Source organism: Ostrinia nubilalis, chromosome 6 (assembly GCF_963855985.1).
Source record: "Ostrinia nubilalis chromosome 6, ilOstNubi1.1, whole genome shotgun sequence".
In the NCBI taxonomy this organism is placed as follows: Eukaryota; Metazoa; Arthropoda; class Insecta; order Lepidoptera; family Crambidae; genus Ostrinia; species Ostrinia nubilalis.
Genome location: NC_087093.1, coordinates 7,697,133 through 7,712,559, shown reverse-complemented (window position 1 = coordinate 7,712,559; position 15,427 = coordinate 7,697,133). Strand labels below are relative to the sequence as shown.

The window sequence follows — 15,427 nt, the reverse complement described above, 5'->3', positions numbered from 1 at the left end:
ATTCACAGCTATGTTAATAATGTAGAAAATGAAGTCTGGTTGGTCCCCAAAATGGCATGAACGATGCAGCGATTGTAAATTATATGCCAAGTAGGGCACGCACTGGTTTTCTTACAAAGTAACGAGAATTTTTTGGCATACTTAACTATGACCGTTAAAACTTCCCGGCTTATGATCGACGCCACTGGCAACTCTACTAGTTACTAAACTGTATGTATGTATTGTACCCATTTGCCCTATTATAGTCACCTCGTTGTGATCTGAGTGTCTGGGACGTATTATCATTACTTTTCATCCCTCATTTAATGCGTGGTAGGTACGCATCCAATTTGGGACTGGTAACCCTACACGGATAATAAGTAGGCATATCTAGACTTTCGACACGTACACACCAAACACGTTTGGTAAACAGAACCCATTTTCATAAAAATTCAAAACATTGTTATGACACCGTCTTAGCTAATAAGTTTGGAAACCCCCTTTATCATCTACTCACGGCGTGTGACTGAGGGGGGGACGTAAGATCATGTGAGATACTTGAATGGCTCTTGTGCTGCAACGAGTGCCTGCCCGAGGGAAGACTTGTCTAGAGCCACGGGGAATGGGATTAGGGTAGCACGAATGAAGGAGTGTTACTTAAATACCTACTTTTTTATTACATTAATACGAAAAAGAAGCTAACAGTAATTTCATTAAATCCGTGTAAATTGGGCTGCCAGTGTCACTTTCCGAAGTGATCTACAGAATATTATAAAGAAGAATGTTTGCAGGAATGTCGCCGCTACTAGGAGCGCTGCTGCGATGGCGCCGCGAAGCGGCGGAAGAGGCGCAGGAGTCCACCCCGCCCGCCAGCTCCGAAAACACTCGCGAAGGTAACACTATCCTACCTCTTGTTTTCAATGCAAATATAATTAGTAATCATAGTGGTTTCACGAATACAAAATCAAAGACATGTATAACGAGAGCCAAGGGTCTAGGGAAAATGAACGTTCAATGTAAAGATGTAGGTACCATAACTATCTACTTGAATAGTAAGTAATACCTTAGCCTTTACTTTCACAAAGCTTTAATTCTAAGCCCGCATTTGAAGTTATTTAGATATGAAGTTTCCAAATAGTCTTCTGATTCATTGAAATAGAACTTCCAATCTTTTAGCTAACTAAATATCTTAAACCAGCTCACTTGCCTAGCTATAAGTTTAAAGCGGAGCTAGGTTATAATTTAGTTCTTAGAACAGTTTCATTTGCGTCATGAACAAATCTGGCTCTAGATATAAAATGAGATAATTTAGGCAACATTGTGATCGATCTTAATTAATAGTAAGTGTATCGCTATTGTCGGCCTTTACATTCTAATATTGAATATTCATTATTTTTGAATAGCGGAGATGACGACCCCGGCCGGCTCAACGGCGCCGCCGCCGACGCAGGAGTCGATCGGCGAGCTGGCGACGGAGCTGGCGCAGAAGATGAACATGGAGACGTGGCAGCTGGTCGCCATCTTAGTCGGTAAGTTTTTTTTAAGTCCACAGCTAGGTAGCTCTTGATCAGCATCTGACATCTCTACTGACGAAAAGTGATATTTAGGACGAAGGTGGAAGGTTCACCCGGAATCCTCAACTACGGAGGAATTGGTTATCTTACTTCCGACTGCCGGAAAACAACAATGCTGTTCAGAATCTTCAACCTCGGAGGAATCGCCTATCTTACTTCCAACTCAGAAACACAACAATTAGTGTACCGAAACATTTATGTCATAGCGACAGACTTAAGTAAGATGGTGGTAGCTAACCAGACGTCCGCTTGGTTAGCCTAATTCCTTAGTCGCCAATCTAATTGCGGCTGTAGCGCTACAAAGAGTACCTACTTATTAGTCTCAAATCTTTCCACTTTTACCTATCAACCTGACCCTAGTAGCACCCTACCCTGTGTATAGTTGTAGCTGCTAAAATGCATTCAATGTTATTTAGGCGTGGCGATAGTGGTGCTGGGGATATGCTTCTGCTGCATCAGGCGATGCTTCCGCAAGCGACGCTCCAAGGACGGCAAGAAGGGCATGAAAGGCGTCGACCTGAAGTCCGTCCAGCTCTTAGGATCAGCCTACAAGGAAAAGGTAATGTTTTGTCTCCATTTCCTCGGCTTGGCGCGGAGCACCTATTTAAAATCTACCTACAGACTTTAGCACTGAAACTAGCTTTACATAGTACTAATAAATGACACTACTGGTGTTAATTAAACTATAGTAATAAAGGTATGACAGCTAAATAAATTAATTTAGCTTCTACTTTTACAGTTGCCGTACCTTCTAACGACTGTTACGCTCTTCGTGAATTTTAATAAACCGTTTCAACTGTTGATTTATTAGTAAAGTTGTGTTCCGTAACAGACAAAATTGCTAGAAAACTTTTAATTTATATTTAAAGGTGGATCAATAATGTTTGTTGTTGCATGCACGGCAATGGTTCGAAGATCCTTCAAGCCGCTTATTCTTAAGAGATATGATATTCATGTGAAATTTGCCGCGGGACGTGCATTTAGGTTCAGCCGGACATGGAGGAGCTGACGGAGAACGCCGAAGAGCCCGACGACGGAGACTCCAAGAAGGAAGAACAGAAACTAGGCAAGCTCCAGTACAAGGTGGGTCTGCTCCCCAATTACCTCAGAAGAACCCCTATCCACCATATTGGGCAGCTTGGTACGAACGCAGCAAACACTCTACTTTATTGTATTATCTAAGTATATTATTATCACAATGACATACGCATTTAGTAGAAAAACATATTTAATTATGCATACCATTCAAAGTCATATTGTATCTCAGCAGTAACACTTCTCCATATATTATCATTTATTACATATATCATGAACACATACCTATGCTAAACATGTCATATTAAAATATTTAATCCAGAACATACGAATGAAATAACAATTCAAAAATAAAAGTTAAGGAAAATAGTAACTCTATTGTTATTGGTCTATTGAAGGAGACCGGCATGTACCAATACTCGTATAGGTATTGTTCACGTTAATTAACTCTGCTTCCATTTACCACAACGCACATAATAAGTTCATATAAGATTAACAAAAAGTTATTCGGCGAACTGTCACCTATAAATAATCAGCTATTATTACCTATCCAAATAACATCTATCACATTCCGATATCCAACTCCATGCTTATCAATTATTATTATCCCTCCTGCTTTATTTTAAGTGCCATTCAATTATCATGGTTATTGAACCTGTCGACACTGACTGAACTTCATCAAAGATTTTAATTTGCAGCTGGAATATGACTTTAACAGCAACAGTCTGTCAGTTACCGTCATCCAGGCCGAAGAACTGCCGGCTCTAGACATGGGCGGTACTTCAGACCCTTACGTGAAGGTTTACTTGCTCCCCGATAAGAAGAAGAAGTTTGAGACGAAGGTCCATCGAAAAACTTTAAGTCCAGTCTTCAACGAAACCTTCGTGTTCAAGGTAAGCGAACTACAATAGGTTGCAAACAGTGCTTCTTTGGAGAAAACGCTAATGTGTCTAAATCCTTATGCAGAATGTGCCGTACGCCGACGCAATGAACAAAACGCTCGTCTTTGCGATCTTCGACTTCGATCGGTTCTCGAAACATGACCAGATTGGTGAGGTGAAAGTGCCTCTGTGCCAGGTTGACTTGGCGCAGACCATCGAGGAGTGGCGCGAGCTGCAGAGCGTGGAGGGCGAGGGCGGGCAGGTGCGGACACAACACCATACCACAGATACATACCCCAAAGACCACCTATACTTAGATTTCGCATACAGTCTACTATACGACGTCATGCTGACAATATTGTTCGCTATGATATTAACTTTTAATCCCAAACGTAGACTGATTGTTTGCGTTTTAAATTACAATTTCAGCATCTCGATTTTTGAAGTCGTGGTAAGAGTTAAGTACTCGTGGTATTATATTTAATAGGTTTAATTTATCTCTAGTTTCAAGGTACAAATTAGTGAGTAAAATAATGTATTTAAATATGACTTTATTAGCCATAAAGAGGCATAGAATAACAACTGATACTTAAAAGTAAGTATATTTCTCAATATTTGAACAGTTTTTGGGCCAAACAGCTAATATTTGTTTCATGTTACTCATTTAATACTCAATGCAATCAAGTACACTGAATGACGTCATGTTGCACAAAAATACGATTGGTTAAGTTAACGACACGTTAACAGTTGCACCCAGGTCACATCAACAGCCTTGTCTATTATACACGACTTACTCAATAGGAACCGACATCGATCCTATGAATGCACAAACTAAGACTAAGGTTGTTACAACAGAAGTTGTTACAAAAAAGTATCAAGAAGACTATTTATCTTTTTTTCTTAGCTTAGGCTGAACTGCCAAAACACACATTTTTAATCACAGTTAAAGACTACATGTTAATATTAAAAATATGGGTTTTGGCAACACAGCATTACTTTACATTATAACATCCTTTCATCATATTATCCGCCTATTATTTAGTTTTTAAGTTCCAACTACTTAGCTATTCAGTCCATGATTGGATTTAGCATTTTCAAGCTGCTGTTTTTCTTTCATATCAAGCTCCTTGAAAGGATGGTATACTTACTTACATTTTTTGAAATTTTACTGCACTTTTTTGATCAGAGGAACCTTGACCATAAACATTAATGACATAATCTTGAAGCTATCCTTTCTTTCACTATGACTTTGGGTTGCGGCCTTATCACGGTTGCGTCGTGGCCAGATGCGATGCGCGTTGGAGTCAAGGCCCCTCAATGTGGATTGAGTCGTCATTTATTTTTCTGATAAAATTAATTTCGACAGCAAAAATGTATTTACTTGGTTTTTCTCTTTTTCTCCATATTTTCTCTGCTCTGCTTGGCTGTGTTTGATTGTGTCCTGAACAATCTTGCATGCCGCTTCAAAAACGAAATGATCATTCACGTAAGTATTATTTTGAGACACATCAAGATATAATTATTTAAATATAAATTCACCACTTCCGAACACGTCTATACGAAATCTATTGATTAGTGAATAAAGGTGTTTTCCATAGAAAAATATCGTCAAATTGCTAGGTTATACATAGGAAATTAGGCATCATTCGGATTTCAATATCCACGGCAAAATGGTTCACCTTTACCTATCACCTATCATAACCACATTTTGTTTATAAGTTTATTTTTATCCATCCAACACTTGTTTTAATTTTATATTGCGGCTGGGGAATGTTGCATGTATATGTTACTAGTGTATATGTTATATATCGTCGTAGCTTTATGTGATCTCCCTGACTTGTATTAATGTAATATGTACCTATTGTCACACATTTTTTTCAAAATTCTGTAATGTGTATGTGATTAGGTTGGAATAATTTGTCAACTCAGGGTGATGAACTAATCAATTTTAATAAGTGTGTGTTTTAATTGGCTATTCGCTATTAGATTGGTACTTTCAATTTCACCACTCGGGCTACGCAAATGTTGTTATCCAAGAAAAAATATTGAATTTACTAAGATTTTTACATTTTCTTATTTCAATTGGTATCAATACCTAACTTATCATTATTTTTTCTCAGATAACTTCGTAATTCCGCTTCAAAATTCAAAGGCATTATCTTAACGTCATACTCAAAAGTTGCTATGACGTTTGTTATTCAAACCTGATTGCCATTGTAACACACCTTAATTGTTTTTAACAACTTTCTTATATTGGCTCTACAATTTGTTAAAAATATGACCGCAAAAAGCGGTATGGGCAAAAGGTACATACTTTTACTACGCCCAGTCTATAAGGTAAAATCCCAAGGCAATAGAAGACTATATTTTAGATTTCTTAAGTGATCATCTTAATATAGTTTCTTTGTAACCCAATACAAATAATGTGTTACAGGTCGCCTTCTGCTGACCGCTGTGAGGAGATTAACAATAATGCACCACAAACAGCTGCATGGCAAAACGTAGTACTAATGGTGTAGGAATTTTATAATCTTTTAAATCAACTTTATAAACTTATAACTACATGCATCCTACGTGCCGATCTAGCTGTAGGATAAAAGTTGTCACTCACCTATTTTACCTTTAGTTAATACAAAATAATGGTTTCAGTGTTACTTAAGCAGGTTCAGTCGAGACTAAAAAGCTTAGCACAGCACCTTATTTATTAATAAAACAAATCAGATTGTACATAAAACAAACAACTGTAATAATGAGTTCATTCGTGACCACCGCCAAAGCAAACTAGGTCGAAACATTAAGTTTTCATAGAAGCTCCATATGCAAGCATTCGTGTTTAAAATGCAGTAAAAATATATTATACCTGCTCTAATAATTTGTTATTATACCTGCTGTAATTTTGTAAATTAAAATGATATGCTGTATTTATAATCTAAAAATAAACAAGAGGTGCGTGACAGCGATAAATAAATCCAATTTACATAATCCTAACCAGAATAAAATAACGACTCAATGTTTCTACACCATTAATGATTGTTTGCAATGTGTACGTGTCAGTGTATATTGTCGATGTTACTGGTAATGTGTTGCACTTCCAACTCTGAGTGTTAACCTGAACTAGCTCAAGAAAGAAATGCTATTGACTATGTAGAGTAAATAAATATTAAAATGAAGAAAAAACATTGTACTGGCTCTGCCATACGGTATGAGTGCGAAAAGAGGTGAGCGCAGATAGACAACACGTTTTCAAACCAAATAACTAAATAAATACTAAGATGTCGACGTGTTTAATATCACATACACGACGCGTGCGACGACCGTCAAATCATATGGAAATAGAGAATGCGCTCTCGTCGTATCGCTATCGTGCCGGTTATGTGTCAGAGAATTAAGGTTTAATAAATGTTGATAAAGAAGCTATTTCTTTGTTGGGAGCAGTAGAGACACTGTGACCGTGTCGTGTATGTTATGTGTATTATGTGTACTAGACATAATTGCGATCTGTTCCTAAAATGGTTAGTCTTCTTTGCAGAGTAGGCTTCGTCAAATAAAGGTAATAATTGCACACTTAGGTCACTTCTGGAGGATTAGGCCGTAAGGTGAGCACTTTGATGATCTGAGCTGGGTGTTACAAAAATAGAATTGGCTTCATTTCGGCAACAGATCGTAATGACCACATTATTTCTGTTACAAATATAAATTATATATTACAGCGGAAAATGATTGCTTCATATTAGGTTTGAACGTTGGTGTACCCAAGTATTTTTTGTTCGTCGTTTAGAATGTGTTAACAGATATGTATCGTGTTTAATTTCATGTTTTAGATGAAATTATTTATGTGCTAAAACGTTATATGTAACGCAATGAAAGTGTTCGTCAAATGTGCGTATGATTAGATGCAATCTCTATCCCGATTGAGGCTATCTCAACTGTCTATGGGCTATGCGTCCTCCGCACGTGCTACGGGGCAGTTCTTCAGTTTTGTCTTTGCTTCAATCTTATTTGATTCTTAAGAAAAAAACCCAAACTGAAACACTGCGCCGCCCACTCCAACAACCATAACTACGCTTTTAGGTGACTACACGAAGCTATTGTTTTGTTCATTTATTTTTGTTTCGTGTAACGAGATTTGAGTGCCCTGACCCACCCTAAGCCGCGTTATTTATGGCCCATATATTATTTGTATGTTTTATAAAAAGCTTTTCTAACCCGGTCTCTGAACGCTATTAGTAATCCTTACATACACAACTCTTCCTCTTTTATCTTCCATACTTTCACATCCCAATAAACTCTTCTACCAGAGAAACAATGCACAACCAAAAAGATATCATACTGGTTAGAATTATCAATAGGTACTGAACATTAACATAATTGCATAATATTGTTCTAACATTCACTTGTCGACTGCTGGCAGATAATTTTTCGAACTGTACCTTATTTCGAAGTATTACCTACTTACAAATATTTTAGTAAGTATTTCAGTTTACAGCCTTGACTTGTTGACTAAAAAGAATTGACATACGCGTACATTTTGCAGGACAACAAGCTGGGAGACATATGTTTCTCATTGCGTTACGTGCCCACGGCCGGGAAACTCACAGTTGTCATTTTGGAAGCGAAGAACCTAAAGAAAATGGACGTCGGTGGCCTATCAGGTAACATTCGCACGTTTGATATACACTCGCGGCATATCTAGCGTAACAGTTGCACTGAACCTCATTCTTATTTCATGAAAAATAAGAGCGATCGGAAGGTCAATATGATACGCCTGATATTGCTGCTGTGTGTAACATCTCGATGTTGTGCTCGGTTATCCTATTTATTTATGACACTGATAACACTATTATCTAATTTCACAGGGATTTTAGTGTAACATTTGTTATATTTTACTGTTTTATCGATAAAGGGTGTGTATTAAAATTTAGGATAGAAGTTTTGCTCAAAATATTTAACATGCATGTAATTTCATTTTATCACAGTTACATTATTAGTAAATTTGTTACATTAATCTAGTAAAATAGAACTCTACACTTTGCGTTAGGTATTCGTACACACTAGTTTCATGCGATAATATTTAATTACCTACATAAATACTTAAGTAAAGATTTATTTGCTATTATTATTTTCTCACAAATAATTTTACTCTTCACCATTAATATACGCAATATTGTATCTACTCAGAAAATATTTATGGTATTCCATTCCACGCTTGTTAATAAATGGCAATAATGGGTTGAAAATACAAGCAACTTTAAAACTAATAAATGGTATTCAATCCATTATTTTGTAAGTAGGTAACACGAGTAGATTGTTTCCTGAGATCATTAAGTAAATTTTAATTTATGTTTGAGTTATACTTAGCGCCATTTTCTAATGATAGATGAAGGAACCAATCTAGAAAATGCAATATCTCGCTTAGGATCCTCTACTTTTATTACTTTTTCATTCATATTTTAAACAACTCATTAAGTAAGTGAGTATAAAATGAGTTTAATCCTGAATTTTTCTGTTTCATATCCTGATTGCTGCGCGGCTCAACAGATCCGTACGTAAAGATAGCACTCATGCAAAACGGCAAACGTCTCAAAAAGAAGAAAACGAGCATCAAGAAATGCACACTGAATCCCTATTACAACGAGTCATTTACTTTTGAAGTACCATTCGAACAAATACAGGTGCGAGCCGAGATTGCAAAATTCGATGTCGCAGCGTTCAGATTCGACAATTATCCGAATAAAACTCCGAAACTAAATTCGTTATCGAAAGTTTACGAAAATTTTAAGATCATTTTTTCGGAATTGTCTATTCTGTTCGCAATTTGATGTTGTGTATTGATTGTTGTGAATATTAATACATACACCACTTGCATCCATACCGATCCTACTGTCCTATTTACTCTGGATTTTGTGTTTGTTTATTTTCTTTTATGATTTATGTTACGCTATTGTATTACATTTTAATAATTTGACATTTTGTTACAGTGTAAGTACAATCATGAGTTTTATGTTTTCAAAACAGTTCTATAAACGAAAATTCAATACAAACACAAACTACTAACTCAAATTATTATTTCAACTGAGATATTCTAACATATCTATGTGTTTATAAACAATACGTAATATTTGTTTGTTTTTTATGTTGTGTTTCTTGTTTATGTGTGTTCATTGTTGTTGTACTGTTTAGCTAGTCGAATGTTTGTAGGAATCCTATGTTATACTTGTTGCCTTATCTGCTATATCCCCTCTACATAGATTCTGGTCTGTCTCTGATCCTACTATGAACCGCCTTTTAAATCCTGAATCCTATTTTGTATTGTTTAAAGCCTCTCTTAGTGACTCCTGCTTCAAAGAGATGTCAACCTTTACCTGTAACTGGGTGTTTCGGCTAAAGATTTTCATCTTTGGCGGGCTCTAAAAGTTTGGCTTTTATCGATATAAAACTTACAAGTTAAGTGGTGTTCAATAATCTCCCCTCGTAACTGCATTACAATTTGGTGACTTCAAATTGTAATTACTTATGGTTTAAGGAATCCAGTTCCTCGTACTTCTTCTGCATCAACTTTTTCTTATTCACAATTTCCTTCTCAACCTTTGCTTTGACCCCCAAAATGCGTTGTAAGTATGAATTATTTACCAAATGTTATGATTTCTGTATATGTGGCATGTGACGAAATGCTTTCATGTGTATTTATATCTGTATTTATTTATGTATTCTACATATTATTATTGCATACTTCATCACACACAAAAACGTGAATGGATTAATAGATACAATGGCGACAAACAATTTATAACAAAAATTTTGTCTACATTGTACCTATTGTTCTGGACAATACGTTTCACATTTCACCATCATTTGTTTCAATGTGCACTACATGCTTGTTTGCGCTTCAGAAAGTGAATCTAGTGGTAACCGTTGTGGACTACGACCGCATCGGGACGTCCGAGCCGATCGGGAAGGTGGTGCTGGGGTACAACGCGTCGGGCACGGAGCTGCGCCACTGGTCCGACATGCTGGCCAGCCCGCGGCGCCCCATCGCGCAGTGGCACACCCTCAAGGACCCCGATGATGGAGAGAAGAAGGATTAAACGGCTGATCGCGGTACTTATCTCTATTATTTACTACTTCGACCCGCAACTTTAGTATTGGTTGTCAAATGTATTCACTAACTTTACCATGAGGTCTCACAGCGTGAGGAACACAGGGTCGATAAAAGTAGCGTCGTAGCGATTTGCTGCTTCACTTAAAGCAAGCATTGTTTGTGATTACGGGTGTTTTTTTTTTTCAAATCACTATCTTGATAAATTAGGGGTTATTTGCACAAACTTTCATGTCATAAAGGTAAAGATCGATTTCCTAGTATCTATCACGTATCTACCTGTTTATCAGGTCAGAACTCTACATCTAAATTCATCAAAATTGGTTAGCGACTGCATGTAAAAACGACTTTCGCATATATATTAGTAGGAATTATGGTTTAAAATACGAGTATTTCAGATCAAACGGCTCCTACTTTATCACTCTGCCTAAACACTGCCGTTCAAAATAAGTTCTACAGTATCTATTTAAAATCAACCTACAGCTCATATTTTATCGCTGTGGCATTTTAGACGTACCGCTATTACATTTTTGAAACTTTATTTATTGTTATAACGTGCATGTTTACTGTAGCGTCAGTCAAAATTAATTTCGTGCTGATGTTTTTCAAATACTTTACGATCACTGCCATAGTTCTTACTAAAATGCAACCCAATAACGTACAAACTGAGATAATAAACTGCCTCATTTAAAAAAAAACCTACAACCTTTCACCTGTCGGGCAAATACTCTAACCACTGAGCTACATAGACAAGCGAAACTATTTGGTTTATAATAAAAACACATTCCTGCATTAACTGTTCCAGGTGAACCAGTACGACGGAGTTCCAAGTGTGAAGAAAATACAAAGTTATTACGAAACTTTTACTTTCTTATAAATTCGCTATTGAACCTTCAATTTAATCTTTCGATCATCAGAAAGTTATACGATTATATTTATTGTGTATGTTTAATTTATTTTAAAGCAAGTATTTGCTGAAATCCTTCTAATAATTTTAGATTCTATCCTCTGTGTATTGTAATAGATAGAGAATGTTGATAGGATTGATTGCGTTTAGTTTAATATTAAGTTACTATGAAATATACATACTTACCTGCCTATCACTTATTGTAACTTACTGAGGAGGGTAGCTAATGTATGATAAAATATTTTATATTTTTTTCGTAATAGACGTTTTTGTCTGTTTCATCTCGATTGACCATTTAATACTCGTATCTCGCTATTAGTCGTGGTGTTGTGTTGTTTGGCGGGAGGTTAGTAGACGTGTGAAGAGAGAGGCGTAAAATAATGTTTCTATGTTGAGTTGCCACTTCCACGACTTAAACGTCGGTATTTATTACGAAAACATTAATTTAAAAGTGATATACTAATATAACATAGCTTTTTTTTACTACGTGGGCTTTGTTAATGTTACAACTGTGTTACTTACATTCCTTGTAGCAACTAGGCGACGCGTTTGCAACGCAATCTACGTAGGTACGAAATATAATTTCCTATGTCTAAAACCCTATATCTAACGCTATGTAAATAAGTTGAATCCTGTTAAATTTATTACATTCTATTTTACTAAAATGTAAGTGTTATAGTATTGATACCCTTTTAAAATTGTTCCTCTATAGAAGAGAAATTGTTGTGGTAGTATAACATATTTAGAGTTGTATCTTAAAGAGTTGCTATGACAGAATATTTTGTTTAGTAAATTATTTTTCAAGTTCTCTTCTTACGAGGAACAAATAGGCCTATTATATAGGTACCTAATAATCTTTATTATTTTAAGACATGACATTTTTTTACACAGTTTAATTAAAGTATCTACTTATGGCCCATTAAAAAATTGCAAAAATGTAATTATTTTATAGAAATGTCTATTCTTGGTCTACGTGATTACATAGTTTATTAAATAATTATAATTTATTTAACAATTGGCCACTTAACAACCACGTGGTATCATCGAAACTAGTCAAACGTTTAAGATTTAAAATAAACATTATAACTAAAGATATTGTTAAATAGTTTGAAAGTTTTAATCGTCTTTGAATTATACTGCAATATACGTCTACTAAGCAGTTTCGTTCATTGCATTCATTTACTTCAATCATTTAAAGTCCATGGTTAAGTATATGATGTTCGGAAATCTTCTAATTTCTATATGAAGTCTATATACTTACATACTTAGCTAAAGCTTGACTGTTGTTGATCTCAAACGTATGTGTTATTGTGTATATAATGTAATCACATGTTAAATTTCACGATCACATGGTATATCTACGTATAGGAGTATCGGACTCGGGCTTCAAGTATTAGAAGTGCACCAACACGAAACAAGTAGGAATAGACTTGTGGTTCAAGTACTGTATTTAACAATAAATATAATTATGTTAAATGTAATATAGATTGTACTTACTAGTAAATAACTACAGATTCATAGACCGTTTTGCTTCATATTTTGAAACGTGCAAGTTACACCTACAGCGAACGTACATTACTGCGCCAGAGTTCTAACTCTTGTGAACAGACTTAAAAATAAAAAGAGGACATTTTGTGTATCTTTTTAGATACGTTAATATTTAAAAAGGTAATGCAAGAAAGTCACAAGAAAGAAGCAACAATGCTGTGTCGTGAATAGCGACTAAAGAACTCCATAACTTGTCACAAACGATCCTTTCTGATCGATCCTGATCCTGATCGCAAGGTTGGATCAAAAGAAAACTAAGAAAGAACTACCCAAAAACTTCTATGAATCTGTATGGTTATCATAACAACACTACTCTCAGGCGCGCCAATCAAAAGGTCAGGCCTCGTTAGATTGACAATATAGAATTCAACATGCTATTTAATAATGTTTTGTATAATCTTAAGAAAAACGAAATATGTGAATAATCGCTAGACTAATAAAACTTTTAACAATACGCTGATACAAATCGTTGTCTTTAAATTCGTCGATGATTTGTCATCTTTCGTCACCGTGCCTAATTACCATGATTGCTTGTTTAATGTATTGACTAAGGTAAGCGCAGGTACTCAAGCTTAGTCAGCAAATACATGAATGTATTCTTAGTCTCCACTGATCTTTTTAATTTCACTTTATTTACATTTAATTTCATATCATTTTTATTAACAAATGATTTGGCGCAGTAGTCGGAGAACTCGACTTTTGGGACTAGATAGCACCCTCGAAAATTGTCCAAGGATACGGACGTATTTACGAAGTATCATATATAGAAACTATGTGAAAGTTCATTTGGCGATCTAATAACGGAAATGAAAGACATTACCATCATTGGATCAAGGACCTTCCTACCTCAGAATAATACATTTTCAAGCAATTATGACACTTGAGCACTCTAAAAATTGTAATCAACCTTGGAATAATATTAAAAAAATATTTTAGGAAGCTATCATGATGACTTAATGGACCACTAGCTATTGCATTTTAATATCTTACTGGATATGCATTAGTGTAACAACAACTTGGAAAAATCTCAACATAATAATTGGTCCGATTTTGAGGTAGTTACAATTATCAATAACTATTTTGCATAATAATGTATGAAAATATTGTGTGGCGTGTTGAGCTGTTGTATGGAATGCTGTTGTGTTGAATTAATCCGTTCTAAATCTTAATTTTAATAGTTACACTAAACAATGCAGGGTTTAATCGGTATCCCCATTGCCCATCTCTTGCACTTGACTATACATTAGTAGGTTTGTTTCGGTTATAATGTTGTTATTGTAGATGTATCATGTATATATTCATAAAGTTTATTATATGTATATATCCAAATAATTGTCATATCACTTACCACTTGAATAAAAGCATTGTCCGATTAAAATTATGTTAATAATTATTTTAGACGAAATAAATAGATATTTTTATTTCATTATTATAATTTATTTAGAGTTTTTAATAGTAATGAATTATGTAAACTATGAAGAATGTCTATAATACATAATTACATAGATTTTGTTGTTTCATTTCTTGAATCTACCACTGCACTGTTACAATAAAATGACTACAAAACTTTTCAGGAAGTTTTAGTTCTATAGTACTATAAAATTTGTTTAGAAAAAAGCCAATAACTACTTTTTCTTAAATTTAACAAATTTTTACAACAAAAGATAATATCTAAAATTCAATTTTACCCCATTTCATCATTTATAATTTCAGGTAAAAATTCACAGCTAATATGTATTTAAGTTATCACATTTTGGATTATTAAATTACAATACTCAACGTCAATTCATGAGTACCTATAAATCTAATAAATAAAGTTAGTAATAAAACATGATCTTGTAGACAGAGTAAATTCTGTACCCATGCTATGCAGTTTCGTCATAATACCTCCTTTTCATTGTACGATACTTTTTCAATTTGTAAAGAGCTTCGATTTCTTTAACGACGAATTCACCGTGTTTTATCATTACCTTGATCTTTTCTGGATCAGTCTCCTCGCTGTTCTTCGTAAACACTTTGTGCAGTCTCTTCCGAAATAAATCGTAGCCCTGAGGCCAATCGCGTCCCAGAAACAGCAACTGCAAAATAACAAAATCAATACAATCAAGGTTCCTACTTATCACTGATATCAAACTTAGATAGTAAACAAATTAAAAATGTTTACGTAAATTGGTTTGTTTTTGAGAAATGTACACTTACGGTTTTATATAAATTGAGAACGGCCTGGCGATGCGGTTGACTCATTGTAGTAATATTACTTTAGCCAAGAAAGTTACAATTTATTGAAAGAAAATATTATTGAAATTCAAGTTCATAGTCCAAAACTTTATTTTCATCACGAAAGTTTTGGATATACGTCACTGTCACAATGACATTTTCTTTTTTTATCCTAAACTTTCTCTTTGAC

General features: G+C 35.0%; 2 protein-coding genes across 6 annotated transcripts in view; one reads left to right on the top strand and one right to left on the bottom strand.

The window, feature by feature from the left end:
- LOC135072536 (synaptotagmin 1) overlaps positions 1 to 14,154 on the top strand; it is a 38,396-nt gene extending 24,242 nt beyond the window's left edge. For 2 of the 5 annotated variants that reach the window (XM_063966479.1, XM_063966478.1), the window contains exons 2-11: positions 771 to 872; positions 1,383 to 1,508; positions 1,970 to 2,112; positions 2,538 to 2,636; positions 3,287 to 3,481; positions 3,555 to 3,731; positions 8,004 to 8,121; positions 9,008 to 9,141; positions 10,360 to 10,567; positions 11,371 to 14,154. In XM_063966479.1, the coding sequence (XP_063822549.1) occupies positions 773 to 872; positions 1,383 to 1,508; positions 1,970 to 2,112; positions 2,538 to 2,636; positions 3,287 to 3,481; positions 3,555 to 3,731; positions 8,004 to 8,121; positions 9,008 to 9,141; positions 10,360 to 10,554 (1,287 nt within the window). In that variant the 5' untranslated portion in view covers positions 771 to 772 and the 3' untranslated portion in view covers positions 10,555 to 10,567; positions 11,371 to 14,154. The remainder of the gene's footprint in view (positions 1 to 770; positions 873 to 1,382; positions 1,509 to 1,969; positions 2,113 to 2,537; positions 2,637 to 3,286; positions 3,482 to 3,554; positions 3,732 to 8,003; positions 8,122 to 9,007; positions 9,142 to 10,359; positions 10,568 to 11,370) is intronic. The other 3 variants (XM_063966483.1, XM_063966481.1, XM_063966482.1) reach the window with 3 other exon arrangements.
- A 544-nt stretch (positions 14,155 to 14,698) lies between these two features.
- On the bottom strand, positions 14,699 to 15,387 carry LOC135072545 (electron transfer flavoprotein regulatory factor 1). Its single transcript, XM_063966499.1, has 2 exons — positions 15,220 to 15,387; positions 14,699 to 15,098 (listed from the first exon to the last, which is right to left on the bottom strand). The coding sequence occupies exons 1-2, from the start codon at positions 15,262 to 15,264 to the stop codon at positions 14,886 to 14,888; spliced, it is 258 nt and encodes an 85-aa protein (XP_063822569.1). The 5' UTR covers positions 15,265 to 15,387; the 3' UTR covers positions 14,699 to 14,885.
- Positions 15,388 to 15,427: the final 40 nt, after the last annotated feature.

What these genes read in the sequence shown, in the direction of transcription:
- LOC135072545 (XM_063966499.1), bottom strand. Translation starts at nt 15,264, where the DNA reads ATGAGTCAACCGCATCGCCAGGCCGTTCTCAATTTATATAAAACC. An exon ending in TTCTCAATTTATATAAAACC is followed by an intron (nt 15,099 to 15,219) that starts GTAAGTGTACAT and finishes GTTATTTTGCAG; the next exon opens with TTGCTGTTTCTGGGACGCGA.